This window comes from Somniosus microcephalus, chromosome 14, assembly GCF_052327205.1.
Source record: "Somniosus microcephalus isolate GS21.2 chromosome 14, FLI_Smic_1.0, whole genome shotgun sequence".
Lineage (NCBI taxonomy): Eukaryota > Metazoa > Chordata > Chondrichthyes > Squaliformes > Somniosidae > Somniosus > Somniosus microcephalus.
Genome location: NC_141000.1, coordinates 5,019,538 through 5,034,844, shown reverse-complemented (window position 1 = coordinate 5,034,844; position 15,307 = coordinate 5,019,538). Strand labels below are relative to the sequence as shown.

At 52.7% G+C, this 15,307-nt stretch overlaps 2 protein-coding genes across 6 annotated transcripts in view; both read right to left on the bottom strand.

Annotated features, from left to right (window-relative positions):
- The window catches only part of LOC147107289 (BCLAF1 and THRAP3 family member 3-like), a 397,394-nt gene that overhangs the window by 82,802 nt on the left and 299,285 nt on the right, over positions 1-15,307 (bottom strand). The gene's annotated exons all lie outside the window — the stretch shown is intronic.
- LOC147107290 (MAP7 domain-containing protein 2-like) overlaps positions 1-15,307 on the bottom strand; it is a 187,961-nt gene that overhangs the window by 12,006 nt on the left and 160,648 nt on the right. For all 5 annotated transcript variants that reach the window (XM_086006157.1, XM_086006158.1, XM_086006155.1 and 2 more), the window contains one exon: positions 14,589-14,775. In XM_086006157.1, coding sequence (XP_085862283.1) covers positions 14,589-14,775 — 187 coding nt within the window. The remainder of the gene's footprint in view (positions 1-14,588; positions 14,776-15,307) is intronic.

The window sequence follows — 15,307 nt, the reverse complement described above, 5'->3', positions numbered from 1 at the left end:
CTTATAGAAAGAAGAGAGACTCGCATTTCTACAAAACCTTTCACAACCTCAGGACGTCCCAAAGCCCCTCACAGCCAATGATGTACTTTTGAAGTGTAGTCACTGTTGTAATGTGGGAAACGCGGCAGCCAATTTGCGCACAGCTGCAATATGATAATGACCAGATAATCTGTTTTCGGTTGATTCAGGGACAAATGTTGGCCGGGACACAGGGGAGGATAGTGCCCTATAGATATTGCACTTGACAATGCCTTGCAGTTTACTCCTCAGTCTGCGCAGAGCAGCATCAACAATTCTTCTGAGGTTTAAAGAGACGCGTACTGGATCAGCTATAGAATCATAGAAAATTACAGTACGGAAGGAGGCCATTTCGGTCCATCGTGTCCGCTCCGTCCAACAAAGAGCTATCCAACCTAATCCCATTTCCCAGCTCTTGGTCCGTAGCCCTGCAGGTTACAGCACCCCAACTGCACATCCAAGTACTTTTTAAATGTGTTTAGGGTTCCTGCCTCTACCACCCTTTCAGGCAGTGAGTTCCAGACCCCCACAACCCTCTGGGTGAAGAAATTTCCCCTCAAATCCCCTCTAAACCTTCCACCGATTATTTTAAAAGCTGCGTCTATTTTCACAACTGTGTTTAAAAAATAAACAACAAAATCTACAATGTAATCAACCGCTGGTAAGTTAAAAACCTCTGGGGAATTTTAACAGGCCAGAATGGGTGGGTTGGGGTCTGTTTCTGCAATGTTTTAATCCACTAATCAGTAATTCACAGTGTAATATTACCAAGCACAGAAGGAGGCCATTTGAACTAGTAGTCTCGATTTGAAGGAGTGGGTGGGCGGGTGCGGCGCACGTGAGCCCTGGAGCCGGTGACACACCCGGGGAGTCCGGGGACGTGAAGGCCCGGTTGGATCGCATTGCTGTAGGTTCTCTCCGACTCCCGCCTGGACATGGCCAGATCCACCACCGGACCGCCGAACAGCAGCGGGAACTGGGGTGGCAGGAGGGCGCAGCCGGGAAACCGTGAGAATGGTCCCCGCAGTCACAAGTGGAGGGGGGCCTCTGGAGGCGAGAGGGGGAGCCCGCTAGAAGGGAGGCCTGAGGCTTCCTGGTGGGGCCCGGAGGAGCACTCCTTGTAAGATTGGGATCACAGGCCACACACAGATTACCCAAAGGGTCTTAGGAGTTGTAAGGCTTTTTATTAAAGAGCTACAGTTTTAAAGCATAATCAGATATTACATATGGTTTAAGCTGAGTATAATGGACATACAACCCGTGACAGTAGGAGCGATCTACGACTCCCGAATCGGAATGCCACGGCCGGACGGACGGGGAGGCAGTACGGTGGTCTCGGATTGGGTGGATTCCTGCAGTCTGCTGCAGCGGTCACTTCCGTTAGGTCATCCCTCGAGCTGTTGGAGGTGTTAGGCCATCAGCCAGCACCGATCCACCTCAGAGGCTAAACTAGACCAAGGTGTTAGGCCGTAGCCACCTCGGGGAAGCCTTCGCCCTTAACTGCCTGATTTCCTCTCTCGGTCGTCTATATTTATAGTTACTTCGGTGGGCTGGTGATTACCTGGTGTCAATCATTTGTTCCCCATCCTATTGTCCAATTACAAGGGAGAGGCTATGACAGCCCCTCCCAGCCTCATGACATCATTTTCCTCCTTATCTCTGTTCTAAAGGTCTTGTTGCCCTCTTTGTAGACAGCTCGTTTATCCTACAGCTTCTTGCTGCATCCCGTATCAGGCCTAGTTTTTGTGTTTTGTGTAATTCAACTCTCTGTACAGCTATATTTCTGACATGACTGGAATCTTTCTGTGTCATCAACTTAGGCAAACTGCTGATCCAGGGAACCCGATTTCTTACATATGCACCTCGTGGCCCACAAGGACGCCTAAAATAACATTCTGAAACTTACCTGCTGGGCCTCTCCTGGCCCTGCACCCAGCTCCTGGCCCGACACCCAGTCCCTGGCCCAGCACCCAGCTCCTGGCCCAGCACCCAGCTCCTGGCCCAGCACCCAGCTCCTGGCCCGACACCCAGTCCCTGGCCCAGCACCCAGCTCCTAGCCCGACACCCAGCTCCTGGCCTAGCACCCAGCTCCTGGCCCGGCACCCAGCTCCTCGCCCGTCACCCAGCTCCTGGCCCAGCACCCAGCTCCTGGCCCAGCACCCAGCTCCTGGCCCAGCACCCAGCTCCTGGCCCAGCACCCAGCTCCTGGCCCAGCACCCAGCTCCTGGCCCAGCACCCAGCTCCTGGCCCAGCACCCAGCTCCTGGCCCAGCACCCAGCTCCTGGCCTAGCACCCAGCTCCTGGCCCAGCACCCAGCTCCTGGCCCAGCACCCAGCTCCTGGACCAGCACCCAGCTCCTGGCCCAGCACCCAGCTCCTGGCCTAGCACCCAGCTCCTGGCCCGTCACCCAGCTCCTGGCCCGTCACCCAGCTCCTGGCCCAGCACCCAGCTCCTGGCCCAGCACCCAGCTCCTGGCCCAGCACCCAGCTCCTGGCCCAGCACCCAGCTCCTCGCCCGTCACCCAGCTCCTGGCCTAGCACCCAGCTCCTGGCCCAGCACCCAGCTCCTGGCCTAGCACCCAGCTCCTGGCCCAGCACCCAGCTCCTGGCCAGACACCCAGCTCCTGGCCCAGCACCCAGCTCCTGGCCCGGCACCCAGCTCCTGGCCCGGCACCCAGCTCCTGGCCCGGCACCCAGCTCCTGGCCCGGCACCCAGCTCCTGGCCCGACACCCAGCTCCTGGCCCGGCACCCAGCTCCTGGCCCAGCACCCAGCTCCTCGCCCGTCACCCAGCTCCTGGCCCGGCACCCAGCTCCTGGCCCGGCACCCAGCTCCTGGCCCAGCACCCAGCTCCTGGCCCAGCACCCAGCTCCTGGCCCAGCACCCAGCTCCTGGCCCAGCACCCAGCTCCTGGCCCAGCACCCAGCTCCTGGCCCAGCACCCAGCTCCTGGCCCAGCACCCAGCTCCTGGCCCGTCACCCAGCTCCTGGCCCGTCACCCAGCTCCTCGCCCGTCACCCACAGCACCCAGCTCCTGGCCCAGCACCCAGCTCCTGGCCCAGCACCCAGCTCCTGGCCCGTCACCCAGCTCCTGGCCCGTCACCCAGCTCCTGGCCCATCACCCAGCTCCTCGCCCGTCACCCACAGCACCCAGCTCCTGGCCCAGCACCCAACTCCTGGCCCAGCACCCAGCTCCTGGCCCAGCACCCAGCTCCTGGCCCAGCACCCAGCTCCTGGCCCAGCACCCAGCTCCTGGCCCAGCACCCAGCTCCTGGCCCAGCACCCAGCTCCTGGCCCAGCACCCAGCTCCTGGCCCAGCACCCAGCTCCTGGCCCGTCACCCACAGCACCCAGCTCCTGGCCCGTCACCCAGCTCCTGGCCTAGCACCCAGCTCCTGGCCCAGCACCCAGCTCCTGGCCCATCACTCAGCTCCTGGCAGGGCGATTCTGACAGTGAAGCGGTCACTGCTCCTCCGCTCAGGCCTCCGACTAAACTAGCAGATCATCGGGACCCAATCTGCATAATTAAACAAGACCCTGCCAGCCTGGGTTGGGTTGCGTGTGCTGCCCGTCTGCTCACAAGAGCAGGTTAATATGGGGACACGGCGGGAGGGCAGGGGGTCAGAGGGGGTAAGTCGCTGCCTCTATTTTAACTGCCTTCCCCCCCGTCCCCTGGTTTCTGCCAGATGAGGAGATTTGAAATCGGGGCCTTTGTGTCAGTACTGGCTCTTTAATAGAGTAATAAAAGACTAATCCTACTGGCCTGCACTCTTATGCTTATTTACTCTTCCCTTAAATGGTCTGTGCTTCAACCACGCCCCATGGCACAGCTCTCCCTGCCCCAGTATCCCGGTGTCGGGATGTCCCCGAACCTCTCACCTCACTTTCTCAGTCACACTTTTAAATTGTTGGCCCCTCGTCCCCAACCAGAGGGGAGAGACTTTCTCAAAATAACAACAGAAAAGGCTGGAAAAACTCAGCAGGTCAGGCAACATCCATGGACAGAAATTTGAGTTGACGTTTTGGGTTCGACCCGAAACGTCAACTCAAATTTCTCTCCACGGATGTTGCCTGACCTGCTGAGTTTTTCCAGCATTTTCTGTTGTTATTTCAGATTTCCAACATCCGCAGTATTTTGCTATCGAGAGAGACTTTCTCTCCTGACTCGATCAAAACCCTTCATTTAAAACATTCCCATCCAATCTCCTGATAGCCTCTCTGCTGCAGAAATAGTCCCAATATATCGACTCTCTCTCTGAGCTTGTATTCTGTGCCCCTACTTCTAAAAGATAAAATGCCGCCGCTCATTGTTATGGCTCGACCTCCCGGCACGTTCGGTGAGTGCTGTATTTGCAGCCGAGATCTCTCTGCTCAGCCACACCCGTCACTGCCTCGCCATTGAGTGCCGACTCCCAATCCTTGTCTTCCTCCAAAAATGCTTGAAGTCACGTTAAGTTGCATCTGCTCCAGGTCCACCCATTCCACAAACCTGTCTACGTCCTGCCGAGTCTTTCACAGTCCCTCTCACTACCTGTCTACGTCTGGCCGAGTCTTTCACAGTCCCTCTCACTACCTGTCTACGTCTGGTCGAGTCTTTCACAGTCCCTCTCACTACCTGTCTACGTCTGGTCGGGTCTTTCACAGTCCCTCTCACTACCTGTCTACGTCTGGCCGAGTCTTTCACAGTCCCTCTCACTACCTGTCTACGTCTGGCCGAGTCTTTCACAGTCTCTCTCACTACCTGTCTACGTCCTGCCGAGTCTTTCACAGTCCCTCTCACTACCTGTCTACGTCTGGCCGAGTCTTTCACAGTCCCTCTCACTACCTGTCTACGTCTGGTCGAGTCTTTCACAGTCCCTCTCACTACCTGTCTACGTCTGGCCGAGTCTTTCACAGTCCCTCTCACTACCTGTCTACGTCTGGCCGAGTCTTTCACAGTCCCTCTCACTACCTGTCTACGTCTGGCCGAGTCTTTCACAGTCCCTTTCACTACCTGTCTACGTCTGGCCGAGTCTTTCACAGTCCCTCTCACTACCTGTCTACGTCTGGCCGAGTCTTTCACAGTCTCTCTCACTACCTGTCTACGTCTGGTCGGGTCTTTCACAGTCTCTCTCACTACCTGTCTACGTCTGGCCGAGTCTTTCACAGTCCCTCTCACTACCTGTCTACGTCTGGTCGAGTCCTTCACAGTCCCTCTCACTACCTGTCTACGTCTGGCCGAGTCTTTCACAGTCCCTCTCACTACCTGTCTACGTCTGGCCGAGTCTTTCACAGTCTCTCTCACTACCTGTCTACGTCTGGCCGAGTCTTTCACAGTCCCTCTCACTACCTGTCTACGTCTGGTCGAGTCTTTCACAGTCCCTCTCACTACCTGTCTACGTCTGGCCGAGTCTTTCACAGTCCCTCTCACTACCTGTCTACGTCTGGCCGAGTCTTTCACAGTCCCTCTCACTACCTGTCTACGTCTGGCCGAGTCTTTCACAGTCCCTCTCACTACCTGTCTACGTCTGGCCGAGTCTTTCACAGTCTCTCTCACTACCTGTCTACGTCTGGCCGAGTCTTTCACAGTCCCTCTCACTACCTGTCTACGTCTGGCCGAGTCTTTCACAGTCTCTCTCACTACCTGTCTACGTCTGGTCGAGTCTTTCACAGTCCCTCTCACTACCTGTCTACGTCTGGCCGAGTCTTTCACAGTCCCTCTCACTACCTGTCTACGTCTGGCCGAGTCTTTCACAGTCTCTCTCACTACCTGTCTACGTCTGGTCGAGTCTTTCACAGTCCCTCTCACTACCTGTCTACGTCTGGCCGAGTCTTTCACAGTCCCTCTCACTACCTGTCTACGTCTGGCCAAGTCTTTCACAGTCCCTCTCACTACCTGTCTACGTCTGGCCGAGTCTTTCACAGTCCCTCTCACTACCTGTCTACGTCTGGCCGAGTCTTTCACAGTCCCTCTCACTACCTGTCTACGTCTGGCCAAGTCTTTCACAGTCTCTCTCACTACCTGTCTACGTCTGGCCGAGTCTTTCACAGTCCCTCTCACTACCTGTCTACGTCTGGCCGAGTCTTTCACAGTCCCTCTCACTACCTGTCTACGTCTGGTCGAGTCTTTCACAGTCTCTCTCACTACCTGTCTACGTCTGGCCAAGTCTTTCACAGTCTCTCTCACTACCTGTCTACGTCTGGCCGAGTCTTTCACAGTCCCTCTCACTACCTGTCTACGTCTGGCCGAGTCTTTCACAGTCTCTCTCACTACCTGTCTACGTCTGGCCGAGTCTTTCACAGTCCCTCTCACTACCTGTCTACGTCTGGCCGAGTCTTTCACAGTCCCTCTCACTACCTGTCTACGTCCTGCCGAGTCTTTCACAGTCCCTCTCACTACCTGTCTACGTCTGGCCGAGTCTTTCACAGTCCCTCTCACTACCTGTCTACGTCTGGTCGAGTCTTTCACAGTCCCTCTCACTACCTGTCTGTGTCTGGCCGAGTCTTTCACAGTCCCTCTCACTACCTGTCTACGTCTAGTCGAGTCTTTCACAGTCCCTCTCACTACCTGTCTACGTCTGGCCGAGTCTTTCACAGTCCCTCTCACTACCTGTCTACGTCTGGCCGAGTCTTTCACAGTCCTTCTCACTACCTGTCTACGTCTGGCCAAGTCTTTCACAGTCCCTCTCACTACCTGTCTACGTCTGGCCGAGTCTTTCACAGTCTCTCTCACTACCTGTCTACGTCTGGTCGAGTCTTTCACAGTCTCTCTCACTACCTGTCTACGTCTGGTCGAGTCTTTCACAGTCCCTCTCACTACCTGTCTACGTCTGGTCGAGTCTTTCACAGTCCCTCTCACTACCTGTCTGTGTCTGGCCGGGTCTTTCACAGTCCCTTTCACTACCTGTCTACGTCTGGCCGAGTCTTTCACAGTCCCTCTCACTACCTGTCTACGTCTGGCCGGGTCTTTCACAGTCCCTCTCACTACCTGTCTACGTCTGGTCGAGTCTTTCACAGTCCCTCTCACTACCTGTCTACGTCTGGTCGAGTCTTTCACAGTCCCTCTCACTACCTGTCTACGTCTGGCCGAGTCTTTCACAGTCCCTCTCACTACCTGTCTGTGTCTGGCCGGGTCTTTCACAGTCCCTTTCACTACCTGTCTACGTCTGGCCGAGTCTTTCACAGTCCCTCTCACTACCTGTCTACGTCTGGCCGGGTCTTTCACAGTCCCTCTCACTACCTGTCTACGTCTGGTCGAGTCTTTCACAGTCCCTCTCACTACCTGTCTACGTCTGGTCGAGTCTTTCACAGTCCCTCTCACTACCTGTCTACGTCTGGCCGAGTCTTTCACAGTCCCTCTCACTACCTGTCTACGTCTGGCCGAGTCTTTCACAGTCCCTCTCACTACCTGTCTACGTCTGGCCGAGTCTTTCACAGTCCCTCTCACTACCTGTCTACGTCTGGCCGAGTCTTTCACAGTCCCTCTCACTACCTGTCTACGTCTGGTCGAGTCTTTCACAGTCCCTCTCACTACCTGTCTACGTCTGGTCGAGTCTTTCACAGTCCCTCTCACTACCTGTCTACGTCTGGCCGAGTCTTTCACAGTCCCTCTCACTACCTGTCTACGTCTGGCCGAGTCTTTCACAGTCCCTCTCACTACCTGTCTACGTCTGGCCGAGTCTTTCACAGTCCCTCTCACTACCTGTCTACGTCTGGTCGAGTCTTTCACAGTCCCTCTCACTACCTGTCTGTGTCTGGCCGAGTCTTTCACAGTCCCTCTCACTACCTGTCTACGTCTGGTCGAGTCTTTCACAGTCCCTCTCACTACCTGTCTACGTCTGGCCGAGTCTTTCACAGTCCCTCTCACTACCTGTCTACGTCTGGTCGGGTCTTTCACAGTCCCTCTCACTACCTGTCTACGTCTGGTCGAGTCTTTCACAGTCCCTCTCACTACCTGTCTACGTCTGGTCGAGTCTTTCACAGTCCCTTTCACTACCTGTCTACGTCTGGCCGAGTCTTTCACAGTCCCTTTCACTACCTGTCTACGTCTGGCCGAGTCTTTCACAGTCCCTCTCACTACCTGTCTACGTCTGGTCGAGTCTTTCACAGTCCCTCTCACTACCTGTCTACGTCTGGTCGGGTCTTTCACAGTCTCTCTCACTACCTGTCTACGTCTGGCCGAGTCTTTCACAGTCCTTCTCACTACCTGTCTACGTCTGGTCGAGTCTTTCACAGTCCCTCTCACTACCTGTCTGTGTCTGGCCGAGTCTTTCACAGTCCCTCTCACTACCTGTCTACGTCTGGCCGGGTCTTTCACAGTCCCTCTCACTACCTGTCTACGTCTAGTCGAGTCTTTCACAGTCCCTCTCACTACCTGTCTACGTCTGGCCGAGTCTTTCACAGTCCCTCTCACTACCTGTCTACGTCTGGCCGAGTCTTTCACAGTCCTTCTCACTACCTGTCTACGTCTGGCCAAGTCTTTCACAGTCCCTCTCACTACCTGTCCACGTCTGGCCGAGTCTTTCACAGTCCCTCTCACTACCTGTCTGTGTCTGGCCGGGTCTTTCACAGTCCCTCTCACTACCTGTCTACGTCTGGTCGGGTCTTTCACAGTCCCTCTCACTACCTGTCTACGTCTGGTCGAGTCTTTCACAGTCCCTCTCACTACCTGTCTACGTCTGGCCGAGTCTTTCACAGTCCCTCTCACTACCTGTCTACGTCTGGCCGAGTCTTTCACAGTCCCTCTCACTACCTGTCTACGTCTGGCCGGGTCTTTCACAGTCCCTCTCACTACCTGTCTACGTCTGGTCGAGTCTTTCACAGTCCCTCTCACTACCTGTCTACGTCTGGTCGAGTCTTTCACAGTCCCTCTCACTACCTGTCTACGTCTGGCCGAGTCTTTCACAGTCCCTCTCACTACCTGTCTACGTCTGGCCGAGTCTTTCACAGTCCCTCTCACTACCTGTCTACGTCTGGCCGAGTCTTTCACAGTCCCTCTCACTACCTGTCTGTGTCTGGCCGGGTCTTTCACAGTCCCTCTCACTACCTGTCTACGTCTGGCCGAGTCTTTCACAGTCCCTCTCACTACCTGTCTACGTCTGGCCGGGTCTTTCACAGTCCCTCTCACTACCTGTCTACGTCTGGTCGAGTCTTTCACAGTCCCTCTCACTACCTGTCTACGTCTGGTCGAGTCTTTCACAGTCCCTCTCACTACCTGTCTACGTCTGGCCGAGTCTTTCACAGTCCCTCTCACTACCTGTCTACGTCTGGCCGAGTCTTTCACAGTCCCTCTCACTACCTGTCTACGTCTGGCCGAGTCTTTCACAGTCCCTCTCACTACCTGTCTACGTCTGGTCGAGTCTTTCACAGTCCCTCTCACTACCTGTCTACGTCTGGCCGAGTCTTTCACAGTCCCTCTCACTACCTGTCTACGTCTGGCCGAGTCTTTCACAGTCCCTCTCACTACCTGTCTACGTCTGGCCGAATCTTTCACAGTCCCTCTCACTACCTGTCTACGTCTGGTCGAGTCTTTCACAGTCTCTCTCACTACCTGTCTACGTCTGGCCGAGTCTTTCACAGTCCCTCTCACTACCTGTCTGTGTCTGGCCGAGTCTTTCACAGTCCCTCTCACTACCTGTCTGTGTCTGGCCGGGTCTTTCACAGTCCCTTTCACTACCTGTCTACGTCTGGCCGAGTCTTTCACAGTCCCTCTCACTACCTGTCTACGTCTGGTCGAGTCTTTCACAGTCCCTCTCACTACCTGTCTACGTCTGGCCGAGTCTTTCACAGTCCCTCTCACTACCTGTCTACGTCTGGTCGGGTCTTTCACAGTCTCTCTCACTACCTGTCTATGTCTGGCCGAGTCTTTCACAGTCCTTCTCACTACCTGTCTACGTCTGGTCGAGTCTTTCACAGTCCCTCTCACTACCTGTCTACGTCTGGTCGGGTCTTTCACAGTCCCTCTCACTACCTGTCTACGTCTGGCCGAGTCTTTCACAGTCTCTCTCACTACCTGTCTACGTCTGGCCGAGTCTTTCACAGTCTCTCTCACTACCTGTCTACGTCTGGTCGGGTCTTTCACAGTCCCTCTCACTACCTGTCTACGTCTGGCCGAGTCTTTCACAGTCCCTCTCACTACCTGTCTACGTCTGGCCGAGTCTTTCACAGTCCCTCTCACTACCTGTCTACGTCTGGCCGAGTCTTTCACAGTCCCTCTCACTACCTGTCTGTGTCTGGCCGAGTCTTTCACAGTCTCTCTCACTACCTGTCTACGTCTGGCCGAGTCTTTCACAGTCCCTCTCACTACCTGTCTACGTCTGGCCGAGTCTTTCACAGTCCCTCTCACTACCTGTCTACGTCTGGCCGAGTCTTTCACAGTCCCTCTCACTACTTGCCAAATGCCCGGTTTTTATTTTTAACTGATTTTATTATTTTCCCCTCATTTTGTACTTCCTCTGTCCTCCTCGAGGGGGGGCATGGCTTCACTTGCAGTAGCCACTCTCTAATACCTTGCACAAGTGACCACTTGTTAACCTATCAACCTAGACGGTGACTATTCAACTCTGGCAGTCATCAGAGCTGAGTCTGGTCTCACCCAGTGACCACACATGCATATTCCCAGAACAGCGGGGACCCCGGACTATTTCCTCTCCCTAATCCGGGGACACGAAACCTTTTCTGGTCAGCTGCTCACTACCTTAACCTGTTGCTCCGTCAGAGGACAGAGTATGCTCTTAATGTGTCACTCTCGCCGCTGAGTCAGAAGGTCGTGGGTTCAAGTCCCTCTCCAGAGACTTGAGCACATAATCCAGGCCGACACTCCAGTGCAGTACTGAGGGAGTGCCGCACTGTCAGAGGTGCCGTCTTTTGGGTGAGACGTTAAGCCGAGGCCCCATCTGCCCTTTCATGGCACTATTTCGTAGAAGAGCAGGGGAGTTCTCCCCGGTGTCCTGGGGCCAATATTTATCCCTCAACCAACATCACTAAAACAGATTATCTGGTCATTATCACATTGCTGATTGTGGGAGCTTGCTGTGCGCAAATTGGCTGCCACATTTCCTACATTACAACAGTGACTACACTTCAGAAGTACTTCATTGGCTGTAAAGTATTTTGGGATGTCCGGTCGTCGTGAGGCCACGAGATAAACGCAAGTCTTTCTTCATTCTTTCTAACTGTAATATACGACTTTTCAAAACTCCCCATCAGACCATTTGGCCCCTACACTCCTCTCATTTTGCCACACTCTTCTGTAACACTCAGTCACCTCCCATCGCCTGCTGAAAGGTGCCATCCTCATGTAGAACATGTGTAAGTCATGGAGATAGGGGAGGTGTGGGTTCAGTGCAGGTGTTAGCAGAGACCTGAGCCTCTCACCAATACGTAGCTCCTCACTGGCAAGATTGTGTGCTTTCCATTTTCAATGGAAAATGGAAGGGAAACCTGGAGTCTGTTGGCCGCCTACATGCTCAGTTTTATGCTGGAGGTTCCCATAAGTCTCATCGGAAACCTATTCTGTCGAACATCCAGAACTAGAAAAACATTTTCAGAAAACAGCTTCAGATATTAACTTAAATATTGGCCAGGTTTAAATATTGGCCAGGTTTAAATATTGGCCATGGTTAAATATTGGCCAGGTTTAAATATTGGCCAGGTTTAAATATTGGCCAGGTTTAAATATTGGCCATGGTTAAATATTGGCCAGGTTTAAATATTGGCCATGGTTAAATATTGGCCAGGTTTAAATATTGGCCAGGTTTAAATATTGGCCAGGTTTAAATATTGGCCATGGTTAAATATTGGCCAGGTTTAAATATTGGCCAGGTTTAAATATTGGCCATGGTTAAATATTGGCCAGGTTTAAATATTGGCCAGGTTTAAATATTGGTCATGGTTTAAGTATTGGCCAGGTTTAAGTATTGGCCATGGTTTAAGTATTGGCCATGGTTTAAGTATTGGCCAGGTTTAAGTATTGGCCAGGTTTAAGTATTGGCCATGGTTTAAGTATTGGCCATGGTTTAAGTATTGGCCAGGTTTAAGTATTGGCCAGGTTTAAGTATTGGCCAGGTTTAAGTATTGGCCAGGTTTAAGTATTGGCCAGGTAGATTACAACCCAAGTTGTGCCTTGCTTGCCATGTGTTCTGCATGTCCCCCCTATTCTGTGTTGTCCCCATCGCAGTCTTGGGCCTGTTTGCCATCACCTTGAGTTCAGTTTGCCTTCTGCTATACCTCCATAACATCACCCGTCTCCACCCCGCCTCAGCCCATCTGCTGCTGAAACCCTCACCCGCGCTTTTATTAGCTCCAGACTCGACTATTCCAAAGCAATCCTGACCTCCTCGGCTGCCCGTATCCTAACTCGCACCAAGTCCCGTTCACCCATCACCGCCCCCCCGGCCCCGTACTCGTTGACCTACATTGGCTCCTGGTCTGGCAACGCCTCAAATTAAAAATTCTCATCCTCATGTTCAAATTCCCCCATAGCCTCGTCCCTCCTTATCTCTGTAACTTCCTCCAGCTCTTACAACCCTCCGAGATCTCTGCGCTCCTCCAACTCTGGCCTCTTGTGCATCCCCCACTTCCTTCGCCCCACCACTGACGGCCGAGCCTTCAGCCCTCTATGCCCCAAGCTCTGAAATTCCCTCCTTAAACCTCGCCGCCTCTCTCTTTGACGCTCCTTAAAACCTACCTCTTTGACCAAGCTAGTAATCACCTGTCCTAATATCTCCTTTCTTGTCTCGGTGTCAAATTTTGTCTGATGATGCTCCTGTGAAGCGCCTTGGGGTGTTTTACTACGTTAAAGGTGCTATATAAATGCAAGTTGTTGTTGCACGTTCTGCTGCCCCAAGTTAAGCTGGTTTGTTGCCTTGAGTGAATGGTAAGAAATTACAAAGTCTAACTATTCAGTTTAGCCACTCTCGTGTGAAGTGGGGCATCGGCATCCTTCAGGAATTAAGGGGTTAACAATGCAGCTTGCACACTAGAAACGGTTGAGACAGAGACCGGCGGAGACAGCTCAGACATGCTGACCACAAGGTCTCGATGCTTTTCAAGATTAGATTAAATTAGCTCAGAAGCACCATCTATGATTAACCAGAAACTATGAAACCTAGAGATAAGTAAAACCACACGGGGCACAGCGAGACAGAAATGCAGACATGTGGTTTTATTAAAGGTTACAAAATTATAACAACAGGTGAGATCATAAAGATCATGTGAAAATAAATATAGGCCAAAGGTTGTACGATGTAAGATAGGGAATTAGCCAATCACAAACTGTGCACGCGGGCCTTAGGCCAATTAAAACAGTGTAACGGGATCATGCATGAGGCTGAGTTTGTATGATTAAGTGTATAAAAGATTGCTTAAAATTTGTAACAGCGGAGAAGTCTCCTGGAGCGCCAGTCAAGATTGTCTCCCCACCGGTGTAATAAAGACCATTTGAATAACGATCTAAAACCTTGTGTCGAGTGTTGGTTTAAAATACTCCACAACACATGGAATAATATTATTCTTACCCCACCCCCAAATCTTTGGATATTCAAACACTGAATAAATTAACTTTCTGTTGGTCAGGCTGTACTTAAAGCATGGAATTTCTCTGTTTGAATTGGAACTCCTCGTCACCAGACCTTGAGGAGTTCAACAGTTTGCTCTGGTGATTTAAAAAAAATTAGTTTATGGGATGTGGGCGTCGCTGGCAAGGCCAGCATTTATTGCCGCGTACTTGAACCGCTGCAGTCCGTGTGGTGAAGGTGCTCCCACAGTGCTGTTAGGGAGGGAGTTCCTGGATTTTGACCCAGCGACGATGAAGGATCGGCGATATATTTCTAAGTCAGGATGGTGTGTGACTGGGAGGGGAACGTGGAGGTGGTGGTGTTCCCATGCGCCTGCTGCCCTTGTCCTTCTAGGTGGTAGAGGTCGCGGGTTTGGGAGGTGCTGCCGAAGAAGCCTTGGCGAGTTGCTGCAGTGCATCTTGTAGATGGTACACACTGCAGCCACGGTACACCGGTGGTGGAGGGAATGAATGTTTAAGGTGGTGGATGGGGTGCTAATCAAGTGGGCTGTTTTGTCCTGGATGGTGTCGAGCTTCTTGAGTGTTGTTGGAGCTGCACTAATCCAGGAAAAGTGGCGAGTATTCCATCACACTCCTTACTTGTGCCTTGTAGATGGTGGAAAGGCTTTGGGGAGTCAGGAGGTGAGACACTCGCTGCAGAATTCCTAGCCTCTGACCTGCTCTTGTAGCCACAGTATTCATGTGGCTGGTCCAGTTAAGTTTCTGGTCAATGGTGACCCCCAGGATGTTAATGGTGAGGGATTTGGTGATGTTCTGGGCACTTGGAACATGTTTTTAACCTGCTCCTAGTCACTGTGCACTTCAGGATGCTAGAGGGGATTTGCAAATGGGCAATGTGCATCTTTCAGAGTGAATGGATAAAAGCCACAAAGTAATCATCAGAACACTGGTTATAAATCCCAAGAATTACCAGTAATAAAACGGAATGTGACTAATTCAGGTCGGATACCAGCAGCCCCGCTGTTTGGCCAGAATCCTCACAACAGTATTAATAGAAAGTCATTGACGTTCCAGCCTACCTGACATCCATAGACTGCAGCTCATCTGTCGACTCATCCACACTATTGGGTTGCTCATCCACGCTATCCGCTTGCTCAGCTCCAGTGATTGCTTCTAGCTCTGGCGCAGCCTCAGCCGGGGTCACGGCAGAGTGAGCCTCCTCCTCCTGTTCGCCCTCCAAACTGACCGATGCTTTGCTGACTTCCACTAGAGTGCAAAGGATATCAATTTATACACCGGCCCTCAGATAGATTGACTTATTGCTCATCACAATCCGCACTGCTGGGTTATTTAATAACACTATTGGTGCACACGAAGGTCCTCACATTACAGCTAGCCAAGAAAGATCCAAGTACTAGTATTTTACAACTGATGGCTACACATTAACTGAAAAGAGCATCCGCAATGCGTAAAACAACCAGCAAAATAATGGCGCAACACTACGAGGGAGCTGAATTCGTTTCAAGATCCAGGGTAACTTTTACAACTTAGCTCTCCCGGAGCAGGGCTGCAGACAGTGGCAACATAGATCAGGAAGTGGGCGTGGTGATCAGTCTACCTCTCATCCATTAGGTTTAATGGGTGAAACATCCTGTGGCCTGTGAATCGGGCACCCTGGAGCGCTCAACCGTAAACTTCTCCCCTCCAACAAGGAATGGCAGGGAAGCCGGAGTTTATTTCCCACCAATGCATAAGAGCCATCCGTCCGATTACTTGGGCTCTAGCACCTCTGTGGTAG